Here is a 17,593-nt window from a genome sequence, read left to right on the forward strand (position 1 = left end):
CAGGGACAATTTCTGCATTAGGCAGTTAAGAGTGAGCCACCAGTTGAATAACCTTATGCCCATTTTTCTTTATAGGGTTGAAAGGTATTCAAAAATAATCTGAAGTGAATTCACTGAGTATAGGTTCTGTCTTAAAATCATATGTGCTTGAAGATCAAAATATGGTATATTTTTAACTTGGTCAATTGTGTTAATTATCCCGATAGTCCTATCAATATACAATTCCTATGTCTGTGGTTTTTAGCTTTACAGTTTAGAGTAAGGGGATTTAATGGAACCTACATAATGTTGTGCAGACCTGAACACTTTGTTCCATGAATACCCTGAGTTTCCCTTAGCATACAGCGCAGTCATGCAAAGTGCATCATTTTGTTTGACATAATGCAAGAAAAGTCCTAATTCCATGCAAATGAATATTCCTGAAATTTATGGGGTACAATTTTTCATGGTGAGAAATAGTTTTTTCTCTGGCTTTCACCATATTTCTCACTGCTGAAAATATTAATTAAGTTGTAAAATGTATGGTTTACTATAGAAATATTTCCAGATGTCTGGTTTAGACCTACTCTAAGACAGAGGGGAGAAAAATTGGCACAAAGTATTGAAATACTATAAACATTATTTAAAAGGCGCCAACATATTCTGCAGCTCTGAACAATAAATGGCTGTATACACCGAACATAAAAAGCAACCAATGACTGATTTAAGAGGTAAAGAAAGCCCTGCCCAAAAGAGCTTACAATCTAATATTGTGCATATAAGTAAATAGACAAAACAGGTGCCTATTTACTAACATTCGGATTTCCTGTTTTTTCACGAATTGTATTTTTTTCCTTAAAAATTTTAGGTTTTAGCCATTCAGACCTTTTTTTTTGCGAATAATTATCCGAAAAAAGGTTTTAGGGCAGAGGCTGATGGGGAGATTTATCACCCGACATTATGCACGACTGCGAGCGCCCATTGGAAATAACTGAAGCTGCCTCTAGAGAAAACTTCGGGCGACTTTGAGATATGTTTGGCACCCGCTGTCACAAATGAATAATCTCCCTTGGCCACTGCCCTTCGAGATATTCGTATTTTTTTCTGCAAATTTACCATTCATACTTTTTATATTCGGATCTTGCATTCATGATTTTAAAGAAATCGGGTTTAATCATGTTTTAATAATGGGCTCTCCTCATGTATAATAACAGAGAGCTGCATTTGGGTGAAGGCAAAACACAAACAAAATCTGATTTACGCTATTAGCTTTATTCATTAGTAATCCGTTAAAAGAGAATTACATTTTTTCCCTGTTATAGGAAACTACCCATATGCTCCATTATTTTGTGATCACCATGGACTCAAGTATGCCAAATGATGCTTATTACTAGTTATATACTTTCAAACCGAAGGGGAAATGGCCGTTTCCTAAATTGTGCCATTTTGTCAGGATTAGTGACCTTCTTTTCAAACATTGTTATTGCCAGTTTTCATTGGGCCCAATTCCTGAAAATAAGCCAAATCAATACTTTTCCTCAAAAATGCATAACGTAAATGTTTGCAGCAATATCTTAAATCATGAATTGCTCATTCATTTATGTTAAACATTCTCCTGACTGCTGGTGGAAGAAATGTCTACTTCCCTTTCAAAGCCTTATTTACAAACTGATCAAAGTGCATAACCCATCACAAACCATCAGCAATCAGTGTTTAATCATCTACAGTGGGTAGAAAAGAAATCTATGTTTTTTGGGTTACAATTCTGTTGAAAATAAACTAAATATTAGTAAACAATCCCCACACCACTGTGTGCATTTTTTCATACAGATGGACAAGAAGGTTCTCTTCTTTTTTTCCCTCTTTTTAACCTGGTGGTGCTGATTCTAAAGAAACAAGCATAATTCTGTCCCTAGACAAACCCAAAGTAACTCAAATAGGTTCCAAAGTATAGATACTTATAAAACAACACATTTTTTGGCTTTAAATAATTAACTATCTGCTGCCTCATTTTATAGTAGAAAAATATGCAGTTTTTACACCAGAAAACTGCCTTTGAAATGTTCAAAATGACAAAACCTATGGCTAAAAATGCCTATATCTATTTGGGAATGCAGTATTGCTTATGAGTTTTTATTGTTGAGAATAGTATAAACGTAGGAGAGGGCCATCATTGACACTATTTGGGCTGAAAGTATTCTGATCAGGAATGCACTAAATATTGACTTTGATTCATGCTCTGGCTTCATCTGTTCAAGAGCTCCAAAGGCGACTTTGTATTCATTATTTCAATATATTTCTGTTCTCCAACATTGTGGCATAACAATCGGTTTACATGTAAAAAGTCTCAACTCCAACACAGGGTGCATTTATTATTATACTTTATATAGCACTGACATATTCCACAGAGCTTTTACAGAGATTGTGCATATTTATGTAGTGTTTCCTTTTCACCCAAATACGAGTTCTATTTGTTTTACCTAGATTACTAGTATATAGGGCTGATGTGCCAACCAAGTGCAAAATGAAAAGAGATTGGTACAATTTACCATGTTTTTTTGCCCTCAATACAACATTACCACCTAATGTTCTACCTGAAATCTAGGTACACAAAGTTTGCCCCCCCCCCACTACTTGATCTGATGCTGTAATCCTGGGGCAAAAGTTGTACTTGATCTGTAGGCACAAGTATCACTACAGTTTATGTGGGCTTGCTAGACCAATGTGATTCAGCTGTTATAAGTGGGAACACATATAGGTGCAAGACAAAGGAAGCCCTGTATTTTTTACCTTTTGAAGGCACATGAAATATATAGGGCTCCCTCCCATGTGGGACATCGCTCTGCTCATTAGGCGTTAAGCCAGGTGCAAATGTCAAATTGGACCCAGAGCAACTACAAAAAGGAGTAGAGGATGAACAGATGCTAAATTGGATAATGGGCTGAGTTGAGAAAGCCAGTCAAGTCAGATGACTAGCCAAGTGTCTTCAAGAGGGTAAAAATACAGCAAGGCCAGTTGATTTGGCTTACTATAGACCTATCATGACCTAGATGAATGAACCTTCACAGACATTCGCTCCCTGAATATCATCCTATCCTCAGCATTACACAATATTTACGTACCCAAACGTTTGAAAGGGTGAGCAGACTGAAGTTCAGTAGTTTGTGTACAACTTTACTCAATTTGCATGTCCCTCTGGATGTGACATTGAAATCTCCTGGAGGGTATTCAATAATGTATGCTCAACTAAACATTGCAAACACTTTTAGTTGGGTGCAAATTCAAATTTCCAACATTGCAATTTCCAACCCATTTTCCCAAGGCACATTTTCTTCATCTTTCTACATCCCAGCCACAGTGTTGCAACATTCAGGTTCTAGGAAGACTTGTATAACCATATGTTGCTCTCTGACCCCTCCTTTTCTGTGAATATTTTCATCTGCATTTCAGTTCCTAAGTGAAAAGAACTTGTAAAATACAATAAATATACTTGTAGCCTGAGCCATCTCTGTGCATCCAATACACGCTGAAATTTGCCGAATGTAATAACACCGCTCTCTATATGGGATATGTCCCAAAGTAATTCTTTTGTTTTATTTTCTGGGTGATATTTTTAATTTCCTTCTTTATGTTGGACTAGAAAAAAAAGTGTATTAAAATGGCTGTTTTCAGTGATTAATATAATTTTTGAGGCGTCCGAAACTGATTTTGGAAGTAAATTCCTGGAAATAAACTTGTGATATGCAGATATCTGGCTCCTGTTGTAATTTGTTCTGAGTCTGAGGTTCATTTCTAGTCTATAAATAAGCATTCTTGCATGATTAGCCTGGCTTCTCTCGAGATTATTGCTTGATTTCACTTTGACATGGCGCATGTAGGACAGAGGTAAAACCTGTGCAGTGAAGTGGGAAAGCAGGGTCCAACATACAAGGTTCGCACACTGAGAGGTGGACCTCTGTAAAATAAACATGAGAGTTTTTGTTAGGGCAGAGACACAAGCTCAGATTCAGGGGAGATTAAGTCACCCAGCGATAAATCGCCTCTTCTTTGGGGTGATTAATCTCCCCGAACTGCCTCCCGCCGGCTACAATCTAAATCGCTGGCGGGATGCCACTCGAGAGCTTCATTTTCCAAAGTTTCCTTGTGAGGCAACTTTGGGCGACTTTGGAAAACGTAGCGCACTGTTTGTCATCCCGCTGGCGATTTACTTTCTAGCTGGCAGTTCAAGGAGATTAGTCGCCCCGAAAAAGAGATTTGTTGCTGGTCGACTAATCTCCCCTAATGTGAGCATGTGTCTCTGCCCTTATGGTTAGTAATACGGCTTTGTTTATACCACTCAAATATGCAATGGTATTTTGAATTTTAGTCCCGCACAATTACAGTTCTTTATTTTATTGGCAAAAAATAATGCTTTGCCAGTTTTATCATTAAAGGGGTGGTTCACCTTTAAATTAACTTTAATATTGAATGGCTAATTCTAAGCACCTTTTCGTTTGGTCTTAATTTTTTTTCTTTAAATTTTGAAGTATTTACCTTCTTCTGACCCTATCTAAAAAAAACAAATGCTCTGTAAGGCTACAAATGTATTGTTATTGCTATTTTTTTTATACCAATCTTTCTTTTTAGGTCCTCTCCTATTCATATTACATTCTCTTATTCAAATCAATGCATGGTTGCTAGGGTCATTTGGACCCTAGCATCCAGATTGCTGAAATTGCAAACTGGAGAGCTTCATAAAAATCATCTGAATAAAAAGCTAAATAACTCAAAAACCAATAATAATAAAAAATTAAAACCAATGCAAATTGTTTCAGGATATCACTCTCTATGATATACTTAAAGTTATTTTAAAAAAGGTGAACAACCCCTTTAAGGAGCAATGTTCATTTCGTTCAAACTTTTTGGGTGCCAGCCTATGAATAATATGATAAGAATTAAATATATAGGGCCACCATGTGTGCTTGAGTTGGTACCGTATCTTTATTATATCATAATCATAAGCTTGTCACTAAAATCCCCTGGTTCTGAAAGTGTATTCACATATACAGAGTAAATGAACATGGGAACATAGGGCCAGCATATGTACATAGACCAATCCCCCATTTTTTGCACTGTATTTAAGAAAACCAATATGTGGTTCCATGAGCGCCATATGAATCATAGTGCCAGGGAAGATTATATGTTATACTATTACACTGTACACCAAAGAGTCTAGAACCAAATAAACAGAAAACCATTTTTTTTAGCCTGCATTGAAATTTTCTTTGAGGAAGAGCCACCACCTAAAGAATTTATTAAACCTGCCATAAAGTGTGTAAATAGACACAATATGTTTATACAGTAATCAGTCTGCAATTGGCTCTGTATTAATCATTACTTTTACATTTGTAACTAAATATTACACTTGCACAAATTGAAGATAAAAACTGTTTTTATTACAAATCTATTGAAATCGACATAGACCCCCGCATAATTAGCCTAACATGTTTCATGCTTACCAAGCACTTAATTAAAGGCTCCCTATGATTAAATGTTTGAGCCTATGATTAAGTGCTTGGTAAGCATGAAAAGCGTTAGGCTAATTGTGTGGGGGGGGGGTTAGTGTAGATTTCAATAAATTTGTAATAAAGACCATTTTTTAACAATTTGTCCAAGTTTAATGATATTTAGTTACCCATTTTGCTGCTATTGATTTTCTGTGCACAAATATTTATACTTTAGGAATTTATTCCTCTGGATAGTCTTCAAGAATAATATTAGCAATTGGCTCTGGTTCATAAACTAGCCATACATGTACAAATCTGCTTGTTGGATGAGTACAGCTAGCTTGTGGGGTTTATCTAATCACCTGGCCCTTGAACCAGTTTATTAATAATAATAATAGGGGCCTAAGTAGACCTGTCAGGAGAGATCTGCATTGATGACCCAATATGATCCTATCCAAATGTGGTTTTTAAACCTTTTCAAGAGATATCTGGCCAACCTCCAGACAGGCTGTGGTTTTGACCCAGATATCCCGCCATGGCTCTTAATTTAAGCTTGTCAAATATAATGAATGATAATGTTCTCAAAGGTCTTTGGTGGTAATATAGAGATAAAACCATAGAGCCTTGTTTTTTCCCTAGTACATCATCCTGAACTTTAAACCCACAGCTCCACGTCACATTAAGTAAATCCTGCTTATCTCAGCTGATAAGATGAGCCTGCATGTATACAAGAGTATAAAATGTGTGCAGTAACTAGCACTGATCACAAGAGCATCTAACCAGCAAAGCAGGTAAGTACTCAGTGCTCCTAGAACGTCTCTAGGCCAGAAGGTTTTGGGAGGGAAAGGCATCTATGAAAGAATTAATGGAAGAGAGTTTAGGTGGTTTGGTTTTGTAAGGGAAATTTCTGCTGATATTATATATTCTTTCAATGGAAGACAGCAATCTCTATTGTTGTCCCCTATTACTGTGCATTTTTTTAAAAAAATCTTGAGGATGGAACTAGGTATGCTGAATGCCCACTTTTAGCATTTAGCGCATATTACATCCACGGGCAGATGTAGCTGTCGGTGGCTAATGGGAGTTTTTAACTTTAGTCAAAGGTTTATTCTTACTCTAAATCCAACCCTGCATAGTTTTGCATTTTATATCCCTCTGTCCTCAGACCAGTGTCTTGTTTTACAGGTTGGAGCATATAGTTTGCAACTATGAAGAACCTAGTGCTACTAGCAGTACTGTTCCTTTCAGGTATGTAGTGGTGTTTTGCATACTTGTGTATCTACAATGCTCCCTTGTGACTAAATATGTGATCTGCTAGGTGTGAACAATAGAAATGTCAATCAGTTGTCAACTAGAATTTTACTAGTCTTTTTGCAGGTGACCAATGACACCTATATGCTGATAGGGTTGTAAAGATTTATACTTCAATGTGGAGCTGAATTACTCCAACACAACAATGCCATGTAACTGAAGCTTTTTCTTTTAGTAAACCTTGAAGGCAAACAATGCATTCAGCAGTATTTAAAATTTACATGCATTGTTGTTTTCATTGTACTTTAACTTTAAACATTAAATTAGTCAGTGAGAATACACCCTCAGGCTCAGACTGGAAATCTGTGGATGATGGTAAATGTCAGAGGAGTTGCTGTAAAAAAATTTTTTGATTAAAATCAGTCTGCTTGGAATTCGGTGATTCAACAGATGTATCCAACCTGTAGCTTTACAGCTGATGAAATGCAGTATTAATTCTAGGTGAGCAACAGCCAGAGGTCTGTAGAATGGATACATTTGCTTTATATTAATGACAATATGATATAATGGAGCAATGTGGCATTAAGCTATGTTTCTCTCACACATTTTTTATTATGCTTCTACAGGAACACAAGCAAAGTACTTCCCTTGGCAGCACGATGAGCCTCGCACTCCAGCTCAGCAGGTACGAGAGGTGTTAGAGAGCTACGTACACAAGGTTCGTGACTTGGGAAGAGACGCTGTGAGCCAACTGGAGACCTCTGATCTTGGAAAACAACTCGAGTAAGGCCCTATATTCTTACTGTTATTGGGTGGTACAGAATAATGGCAAACACAGAAGGGCAATTTGTTCCTATATAATCACACTGGTGGATCAGAACTAGGAAGTCCTAGGTGGTTACCCTACCAACAAGGTGTGAAAGGGATGTAATGGAAAGATACTGTAACAAAGCAACGTTGAGGTTGTTTTACTGTTTTTATTTTTTAAACTTTGTAAGAATATGTTCAGTTTGTACTTAAATGAGCTGGTTGTTAGTGGGAGTGATAGCTTTGATTATGTGTGGCTCTTGAATGATGCCTTTTTTTTTAGTTCAGAAACTGCCGACTGGATTTTATACTATTTATTTTGTTACTAGGGTCCCAATCACCCTAATAATTAAGCACTGGTCTGCACAGTAAACTTGGAGAAGGCATAGAAAGAGAGCGATAAATGATAAAAATGAAGTGAATTCCAAATATACATGTTTCCTTTGGGAAAGTAGTACTTCTGCAATACACCTTAAAATTACTTCTAAGTTCTCCATCTAAGGACCTTAGTGATGAACCTCCTGAATTTGTTTTTAGAACTTGATCTCTTTTCTAATACAGACTTTACATGCATTCTCCCCTTTAATGATACAGGTATGGGATGCATTATCTGGAAACCCGTTATCCAGAAAGCTCTAAATTAGGGAAAGGTCATCTCCCATAGATTCCATTTTATCCTAATAATCCAAAATTTTAAAAAATAATTTCCTTTTTCTCTGTAATAGTTAAACAGTAGCTTGTACTTGATCCCAACTAATATATAATTAATCCTTATTGGAAGAAAAATCAGCTGGTTTATTTACTGTTCAAATAATTTTCTAGCAGACTTAAGGTATGAAGATCCAAATTACAGAAAGATTTCTTATCTGGAAAACCCCAGGTCCCGAGCATTCTGGATAACAAGTCCTATACCTGTACTAATTATAGTGACAATTCATAGATGGACTTGCCCACACCTTATATGGCTTTTTCCAGCATATAATACACATAGTAATACAAACAAAGATAGTCACTGGTCAGTTCATTTTTCTAACAGCAGGAAGACTTGTGTGTGGTATGGGAGGAATTATTTTAACTCTAACCCTATATGTAATAAAAGGCACCAAGTTTGCCCGGTATGTTTAACTCATAGCATCCAATAAGATGCTTGCTTTTAAACAGGTGGTCAGTAAATGCTACCTGCTGATTGGTTGCTATGCGTTACTGCTCCTGGGCAAACTTAGTGCCTTTTATTACATAACCCCCCAAGAATATTATATACAACTCCTCCTAGTCTTCTTTTAACCATCCTTCATTTTCATTTTAAACATATAGCCTGAAGATCACTGAAAAACTTGACACCTTTGGTGCCAATGCTATGAACCTGAGGAAGCAAATCAATCCCTATGTTGAAAATATCAGGGAACAGGTGTCCAAAGAGCTAGAAAAGGAGCTCCCAATAATCAAGGAGAAAATCCGCCCTGTCCTGGAATCTTTCCAGAAACGTTGGGCTGAAGATGCAAAGGCTTATCAGGAGAAAATCTCTCCCCTGGTAGCTGAGTTACAAAAGCAAACCAAGAGCAACTTGGATTCTCTGTATAAAAAGATCACTCCCATAGCTGAGGAAATACGGGACAAGGTGAGAGTGGAGGTTGACTCTCTTCGTTCAAACCTCACACCTTACAGTGATGATGTCAGGCAAAAGCTGCTCCAGAAACTGGAAGAGCTTAAGGCCAATGCAGGTCCCAAAGCTGAGGAGTACAGAGCCCAACTGACACAGTACATTGAGAATTTCAGGGAGAAGTATGGACCCTTGGTCCAGAGCATCAGAGAACGTCTGGTGCCCCATGCAGAGGAAGCCAGAACCAACCTGGCAAAGATTTGGGAAAATCTGAGAACCAAACTCCGACAGGATGCCTAAAACATTTTATCTCCCATCTGTGAAGATATGTTGGTGCTTCCATCCTCAACCTTACATCTCTCTCTCACACAACCAATTCTTATCTCATCTTATACCATTAACATGATGTTGACCCGAGAGAGGACGTTTACATGCTGCTAGCTCTTACATTATCTCCAAGAGGGCAACCAGTATTAATAATATGAAATGAATTGCTACATATCCTGTATTGTTTACATATTTCATATTAATTACCTCCACCCTGAGGGCACATGTTCCTCTCTCAAGAACTCTTTCAAAATAAAGATATTGATATATCATTTTGTCTGTTTAGTGTGTTTATTAACCACATTCCATAATAACAAGATATACTTAATATCTAATAAATTGCCAGAAAACATTTTCAAGTGTCTATTATCCAAACTCACGCTGTCCTTAATCTGTGTCCCTCTTGTAAAAATCACAATAAAATAAATAGCAGACCTTAACTTGCCTATGTGCAATGTACCAATGTATCAGAACTGCCGTGGTAAAGGATTTTATCATGCACAATTCTAGCTTTTATATTTTTTGTTTCTTTGGGGAGGGGGATAAGTAATAGTAGGGATTAAAGTGCTGATTGTTTAGGATTGTACAGATATGGGATCTGCTATCCAGAATGCTCCATATTATGGAAAGGACATCTCCCATAGACTCCAATTTCTCCAAATAATCCACATTTTTAAAACCAATTTCCTTTTCCTTTTTATGCTTGATCCCAACTAAGACATAATTAATCCTTATTTGAAGCAGAACCAGTTTATTGGTTTTATTTAATGTTTATATGACTTTCTAGTAGACTAGGTATGACGATCCAAGTTACAGAAAGATCTGTTATCTGGAACACCAGGTCCCCCAGCATTCTGGATAACAGGTCCCATATCTGTAGTATTTTATGTGACTGGTATCTTCTGTGTACTTCCTATGCAGTCTAGTTCTCATATAAGCAGTTTATGCAATCAGGCCCGCCATCAAAAACTACAAAATATTATAAGGACCCCCACCATGAACACAAACATGCAGTACCAAAATTGCCCACACTCCATGTGTGTGTGTGCTAATCAAACAATCAACTAGCAGTTAGGTAGGTTTAGTTAGGAAATAAGGTTGAAATTGTTGGCTATATATTTTTTCAATCACAGCTGCTATGATATAAACCCACCAATCATTTTACTGTAAAGCAGTGTAACTATAGAGAAAACAGACCCTGCAACTGCTGGGGGGGGGGGGGCAGAAACTATAAGGATTCAGTGAGACTGATAAGTAGCTGCAATATATGTTCATGGAAAATGTCTTGTTCCCAAAGTTTAGGGGCCCAGTGATTTTGCTGCGAGCCCAATAACTAGTCAGCAGCACTTCATATAAATAGTAAATATAATTAATGTGCTAATAAGTCAGTCAGTTTATTGGGAGGCAGCAGAATTTACCTCCATTTTTTCATTCATTGAGGGCAGGCCCGGACTGATGATCTGTCGGCTCGGGCAAATGCCCGAGGGGCCCGCTCTGCTTTGTGTATAAATTTGCCGCCCGTTGTCTGATTAGATGCAGAGCAGCACTTCACTTGTTGCTATTAATCACAGCCAGACAGCAGCATCCCTACCTGTCCTGAACAGAACGGCGGGTCCACCTTATTAATTTATCTTTAAACGAATCCCTGATCCGCCGTCTGCTTCATGTAATCCTTTCATCCCTCTGCTGAAAAATGTTGACAGCTGCGTGATGTCACCACACGCTGCTTTATTTACAAATAAACTGGAGAGCTGTTTTATTCCTTTGGGAAGCTGTGGATAGGTTTTTTTCAGGGGCAAAGCAGAGCTTGTGCTGAAAGTGGACCTGTGGATTGTACTGAGAGTGGGCCAGCAGTGTCTGCAGTCTGAAGAAACAGCACACAGGCTCTCAGATGAGCAGCATTTCAAATTCTTCAGTGGGCAGGAGGTGCATTTCTACTGTACATTTTGAGCAGTGTGGCACTTTGAATGATTTTTAGCCTGCTTCAGCCACAGCTTTTCCCATACAGACAAACCTTGATTTTAAATTTTCCAGTGTAAAAGGAAAAAAAAGCAAATCTAAGAAAATGTAAAGGAGATATGTAAAGTTAAGGTTTGACTGTAATTTAGAAGGGGATGTTGGGAGCATTGTTTTTTTTTTATCAGGTTGTAGTCTACTGTTGTAGTCATAAGTATGACATGGAGGCTGCACAGTTTTAGTGGAGTGTGTTATAGAATGTCCTATTTATAGCAACTTTGCAATTGGTCTTCATGTTTAACTTTTTTTTCATTATTTGCTACCTATTTCTGCTTTCAAATGGTGGTCTCTTAATATTGCTCTGAAAGGCTACAAATGTATTGTTATTATAAAAAGGCTGCAGGCTGAGTTATACAGGGAACTCTGTATCACTCATGTATTATAAGGGATAATGTACCCCCTACTGTAAATGATAAGGATATTAGAAGTCACTGAGGGGTTATGTGACCATATAAAGGCACAAGGCTGCAGGCTGAGTTATACAGGGAACTCTGAGTATCACTCATGTTTTATAAGGGATAATGTACCCCCTCCTTTAAATGATAAGGATATTAGAAGCCACTGAGGGATTGTTCTGTGACCATTTAAAAAGGCTGCAGGCTGAGTTATACAGGGAACTCTGAGTATCACTCATGTATTATAAGAGATAATGTTTTCTAAATGACATAGCAGTATTTATCCGTGATTCATATCTTCGCATTGATTTGTGGGAAAATATCAGCCAAGATCCCCACCGCCGTAGACTGTCGTGATTGGTGAAACCCGCTGTGGTCCAAAGCTGCAGCATTGCGAAAAGTTTTTGGCAACTTTTTAAAACCAGACTCTGGTCTTTATGTTTGCCTTATTGCTATGCTTTCAGAATTTCAAAAGAATCATCAGTCTAGCCCAGATGCCTGTGTAAAAACGAAGGGCTTTTGTTATTCACTTTTAAGGTTTACCTGCGTATTTTTGAGCTAATCACCCCATTATCCAAATATCTTCAGACTTCTGGTATGGAGAGTTTAACAGCTTATCGGATGGTGACTGGAGTAGAAGAAAATCTAAAAAGTTTCGCAAGATCTTTTGATACTGTCATAGAAGCTGCAGATACATTTGTAAAATGGGCAGATGAGCAGCTTCAGCATAAATATGATGATTTGGAAATCGAGGTAGAAAAATCTCTGCCGATAAAGAGAATAAGAAAAAGGAAGTAAATGCCAGATGAGTTGTCTGATGATACAGTTATTCCAAATGCTCTTACAGCTGTCAGCATTCAAGTCCACAGTGTTATCTTGGATACAGTCCTAAATAGCATGCATCAACGGTTTTCAGCAGCATTTATGCTAGAAATTTTTCGATAATAAGAGAGAAAGGACTTACCACCCTAGCACTGCAAGAACTAAGCAAACTGTTGCTGAAATATGATGAAAGGGCCACAGCTGAACATTTGCAATTTGAGCTAACAAGTCTTGCAGCACATTGGGACCAATTAAAGGCCTCCGCACTGGATGAGTACACAGTCAGGGTTGCAAACACCAAAAAACTAAAGACCAGGACACCGAGTCTGAGATGGAATTGGTGAACAAGAGTTGTTCAGCATGTAAGAACTGCCCTGATTGCTGCTATCAGTTACTACAATCTATTAACTGATGAATATAATGTGATTGGATTGGCATACAAATTCTGTCTGTATCACAAGTAGCATGTGAGAGAAACCTTTATACATTAAGGGCTAGGGCCACACGGGAAGATTTCAGGGAGATTAGTTACCTGGTGTCTAATCTCCCTGAATGGCTTGCTGGTATCTTGCACCCGCTAGCGCTAGTCATCTGCGCCTATTCACACACGGCGACACGTTTTTCAAAGTCGCTCGAAGTTACCTCATGAGGAAATTTCGAGCGACTTTGAAAAACGTATCGAGATACCAGCAAGCCATTCAGGGAGATTAGTCTCCTCAAAGACGCGGCGATTAGTCGCCAGGCGACCAATCTCCCTGAATCTTCCCATGTGGCCCTAGCCTAAAGTTTATCAAAAGCAGGTTAAGAAGCACTATATCCCCACAGCACTTGGAGTCCTTTATGTTAATGGCAACAGAAAAGGAAGTTCTTATGAGTCTTGATGTTGAGGAAGTAATTGACAGAGTTGCTAAAAGGAGTGATCTCCTTAGGTGCCTGCTTATACCTTGACATGTTCTTGGACTATTTTTGCAAAACCATTGGGCTGCTACTCTCTGTTACACTGTATGCCCTTAAACTACTTCTGTTAGTTGTATTTCACACTCTGGTTGCTCTGCTGAGCTACACTTAAAGCTATATGATACCATGCATTGAATGATAAATTGTTATCCATCTCCTCAGAGGTCTTCACTATATTGGGTTTCATTAACTCTGGACTGATACAATAATCTGAAAGTACTGCATTTCGATCAAATGCATTGTTTGGCTTTAAAAAAGTAAAACACGAAAAGCTGAAAGTTACATTTAAAGCAGGTTTGCACTGGTTGGAATACTGACCTCAGTATTGTTGCAAATGTATTTGCACTATTTATTTTACTTGTTTATAGTTGTATGTTTTATGCTTTAAAATGGTATCGATTTTACCCACATTTTTACATCTTACAGCTCATCACTTTATATAAAAAGAATTCTGCTAAGGTCACAGGCAATTCCTACATACAGTATCAAGGACAATTGCTAGAATAAAGTCTTTAAACTGCATTGTTCATAGTTTTGTAGCTATGCCTAATACACTTCTTTTATTTAGTTACGTTATATCAGCTAACCACTAATCTTGTACCCAATGTGCTTCCTTGGTCTTCACTTACAAGGAATGACCACAGTTTTACAAACTGTATTCTTAACAAAATCTTAGCAAAATTGCTAAGATAAGAGCAGATTCTATTCATGTGGTATATTTGTTAGTAAAGCACTTTTAAATCAATAAAAATGATGGTTACCTATTAAATCTTTTGAATCATTGTTATTTTTAAACATGGTCTGGGCTTTTAATAAATGGCAAAAGCAACACAGTAGATGTTCATTTTTGTGTGTCATTAATGCAGGTAAATAACCTTAATGTTATTCACACTCATGTGTACGTAAAAGACCAGCATGCATTTCTGTGTGGGCTGCTTTTTACTCCCAGTCCGGCCCTGATTGAGGGTCAGAGGGGTTTGCCCTAAGTTAAACCTACCCACCTACCTGCCCCTTTCACGCAGCTCTGCCCTCTCATTGCTTGATACATAAGTTACTTACTTAAGCAAAGTACATTTTTGCATAAGCTACTCAAATAGTGTCTAGGGAGGTCCCATGATGTTGCTGTGGGCCCCAATAAATAGTCATTCCACTGCTAAAAACGTATAATTCAGTTGATAGATCCCACAATATGTCACGCTATAATAACTAGCTCATATAAACAGCTAATAAAATAGTCAGAGTGCTAATAAGTCAATTTATTGGGGTCAGTGCAATTTACATTGTTTTTTAATTCATTGGTGGTCAGTGGAATTTGCCCCGCTGCTCTGAAGCTTCTCTGCATTTCCATTGCTTAATATGTAACTTGTGCAAGCTTTTATTTTATTTTTAAATCCTTAGGCAAGATAGGGCATTTTTTTCTGAATGTAACTTTATACATAACTTACCAAATTTGTGTAATTTTTGCAATGAGCTTGCCACCCCACCTCATTGCATGTGGATTTTACGGAGCATGACACAACTGTATCCCCTCTTCCCCTGGATGGTGGGCCTGTATGCAATAGTATACTTTTTATACTTTATCAGTTATAATAACCTTTCCCTATATGGAGATGCTTTATGGCTGTGATGTCATGTAGTGTAGCAATACGATATGAATGTCACATAGCTAAACAAATATTGTGACAAAATCACAGTGCTCATGTGTTGTGTTGGAAGAAAATAATACTAGTTCACCATATTTTATCTAAACAGTGAAAATAAGAACAGTGTGTAAAGTTCTATTCACCAGTCTGGTGCAAAAATGATTTATTCAACAACAGATAGCAAGGTTACCCAATAAATATATATATATATATACTGTTGATCATACACTCAGGCAAGTGGCACCTTATTGGCCAGTGTATGATGCCAAAACAATGGCCTACCTAAGTAATACCTAATCAGAGATCAGCCAGACAATCTACTGGAGAGAAATGAAAATGACATCACATGGGTCTGCATGGCTTCCTATTTTAAACTTGTTCTCAAGGCCAACTTATTGGATCAGCTTGAGCTGACCCCCCACCTAGGTCTTCATGAGTATGACCAACTTTAGGCATAAAAATGTATGTGTGAAAGTGGCTAATGCAAACCATTCTCCATCACATGCACATTTTCCCATTTAGTAAGCGGGTTCAGAATTGTTGAAGAAGAGGATTTTGTTGTTTCTGTCCAATATTCCTCCTAGTTGAGCCACAGTGGGATCTATAAGCCAAGCTTTATAAAGGAAAATGAAAGGTCGAATCACTAAGATGTGCCAATTTACTATGCACTCCCCAGTAATTCTTGTTGCTTACTTCCTACCCCGGACCAGCACTCCTCTCCATCAAAAAATTCCCTGGCCCTGGGCCTTTCCCTGTGAGCAATACAACACCATTTTGTTCCAGTATCCTAAGCTTCAACTCTGTCTGTTGAAATCAGTGCATGGACAGTACAGAAATCTGCAAAAAAAATTCCAAACTGAGCTGTGAATTAGGCTGGTGTGGGGGATATCTGGGACTCTGGATCAATATGGAGACCCCCGAGGTCTTCTTTTACACCATATACTATATAAACCTGCTTCTTCCTGTTTTCTGTTGCTAAATCATTGAGTATTTCTCTGTGACTTAACTCTGTCATCCCCCAGTGTGTGTTCCGGTCCCTGTCCTCACCCTGTATTTGTTGACTCCCCAGTTCTGACCCCCCTCGAATTGTTTGCCAAACGTTTGCCCTGACCTCTAACCTGTTGTATATACTTGTATCTCAGCTTGCCACCTACTTTGCTGTTCTGTTCTGTCCTAAACTCTGTTTATTTTAATTGACCTATTTTCTATAAACAATCACTATGTGCTAGATTTTCCTGTGAACGCCCACTCATAGTATTAGCCAGCACATGGCCTCCATCCTGTCAGTTTTAACCTTGTAAGAACTTACAAATCCATCTGAACTGGTTCTTATGCTGCCATACAGTCACAGTGATGTACACACAAAATATAAACGCCACATTATGGTTTAATCTAGAAATGTACACACACTGCACTAAAACCAGTATACCCTGCAGCATCCAAACAATAACCTGATGCATTCATGTAGGCTTTGGATTGAACATGTTATAGGAGACACAGCAGCATCACCATCACCGCACCAGGGCCCGCCTCCACCTATTTACGTTGCTGCCCTTTCTTTCCTTAAAGTGGACCTGTCATCCAGACATAAAAGCTGTATAATAAAAGTCCTTTTCAAATTAAACATAAAATCCAAATTATTTGTTTTAATAGCTGTTGTAAACGCATTTAAAAATCTCAGCTGTCAATCAAATATTGTCTGCCCCTCCTCTATGCCTTAGGCATAGAGGCGGAGCAAGCAATTACTTTCACTTTCCATTCAGCTCTTCCTAGATGTCACTGCACTGCCCACATCCCCCCAGTTCTCTTATCCATTTAATTGTGTAACCAGTTCATGGGGACGGACATCAGGTCACCCATTCGGGTGCACAAACAAGATTCTGAGATGATACAAGGCTTGCCTTTATAACCATGTCCACAAAATGGCTCCTGCCTGCTTTATATCATTATGAATTCCCAGACTGATAGAAACAAGAGTCAAATAATTTATACAGTGTAAGTAACGTTCATTTTGCTTGACTTACATGATAAAATAGGATTTGGAATCATTTTTTTTGGGTGACTGATCCCCTTTAAAGGTGAATTAAAGTCTAAATTAGAATAATGCTGTATTTTGTATGCTAAACATAAACATGCACTTACTGCACCATAAGCCTAATTAAACAAACGATTTATGTTTTTTTTTAAGTTGACCGAAGGGGGTCATCATCTTGTAACTTTGTTAAACATCTTTGCAAGACCAAGACCATGCATATACACATGCTGGTCTGGGCTTCAGTTGGGAGGTTAAGCTTAGGGTTCGTCATAAAT

At 37.9% G+C, this 17,593-nt stretch overlaps 1 protein-coding gene across 1 annotated transcript; it reads left to right on the forward strand.

Annotated features, from left to right (window-relative positions):
- Positions 1-6,239: 6,239 nt before the first annotated feature.
- Positions 6,240-9,722, forward strand: apoa1.L (apolipoprotein A-I L homeolog). The gene is given in 4 exon segments (NM_001085930.1): positions 6,240-6,256; positions 6,651-6,713; positions 7,343-7,499; positions 8,838-9,722. Coding segments are annotated over 3 exon segments (783 nt in total). The 5' UTR covers positions 6,240-6,256; positions 6,651-6,673; the 3' UTR covers positions 9,424-9,722.
- Positions 9,723-17,593: the final 7,871 nt, after the last annotated feature.

This window comes from Xenopus laevis, chromosome 7L, assembly GCF_017654675.1.
Source record: "Xenopus laevis strain J_2021 chromosome 7L, Xenopus_laevis_v10.1, whole genome shotgun sequence".
In the NCBI taxonomy this organism is placed as follows: domain Eukaryota; kingdom Metazoa; phylum Chordata; class Amphibia; order Anura; family Pipidae; genus Xenopus; species Xenopus laevis.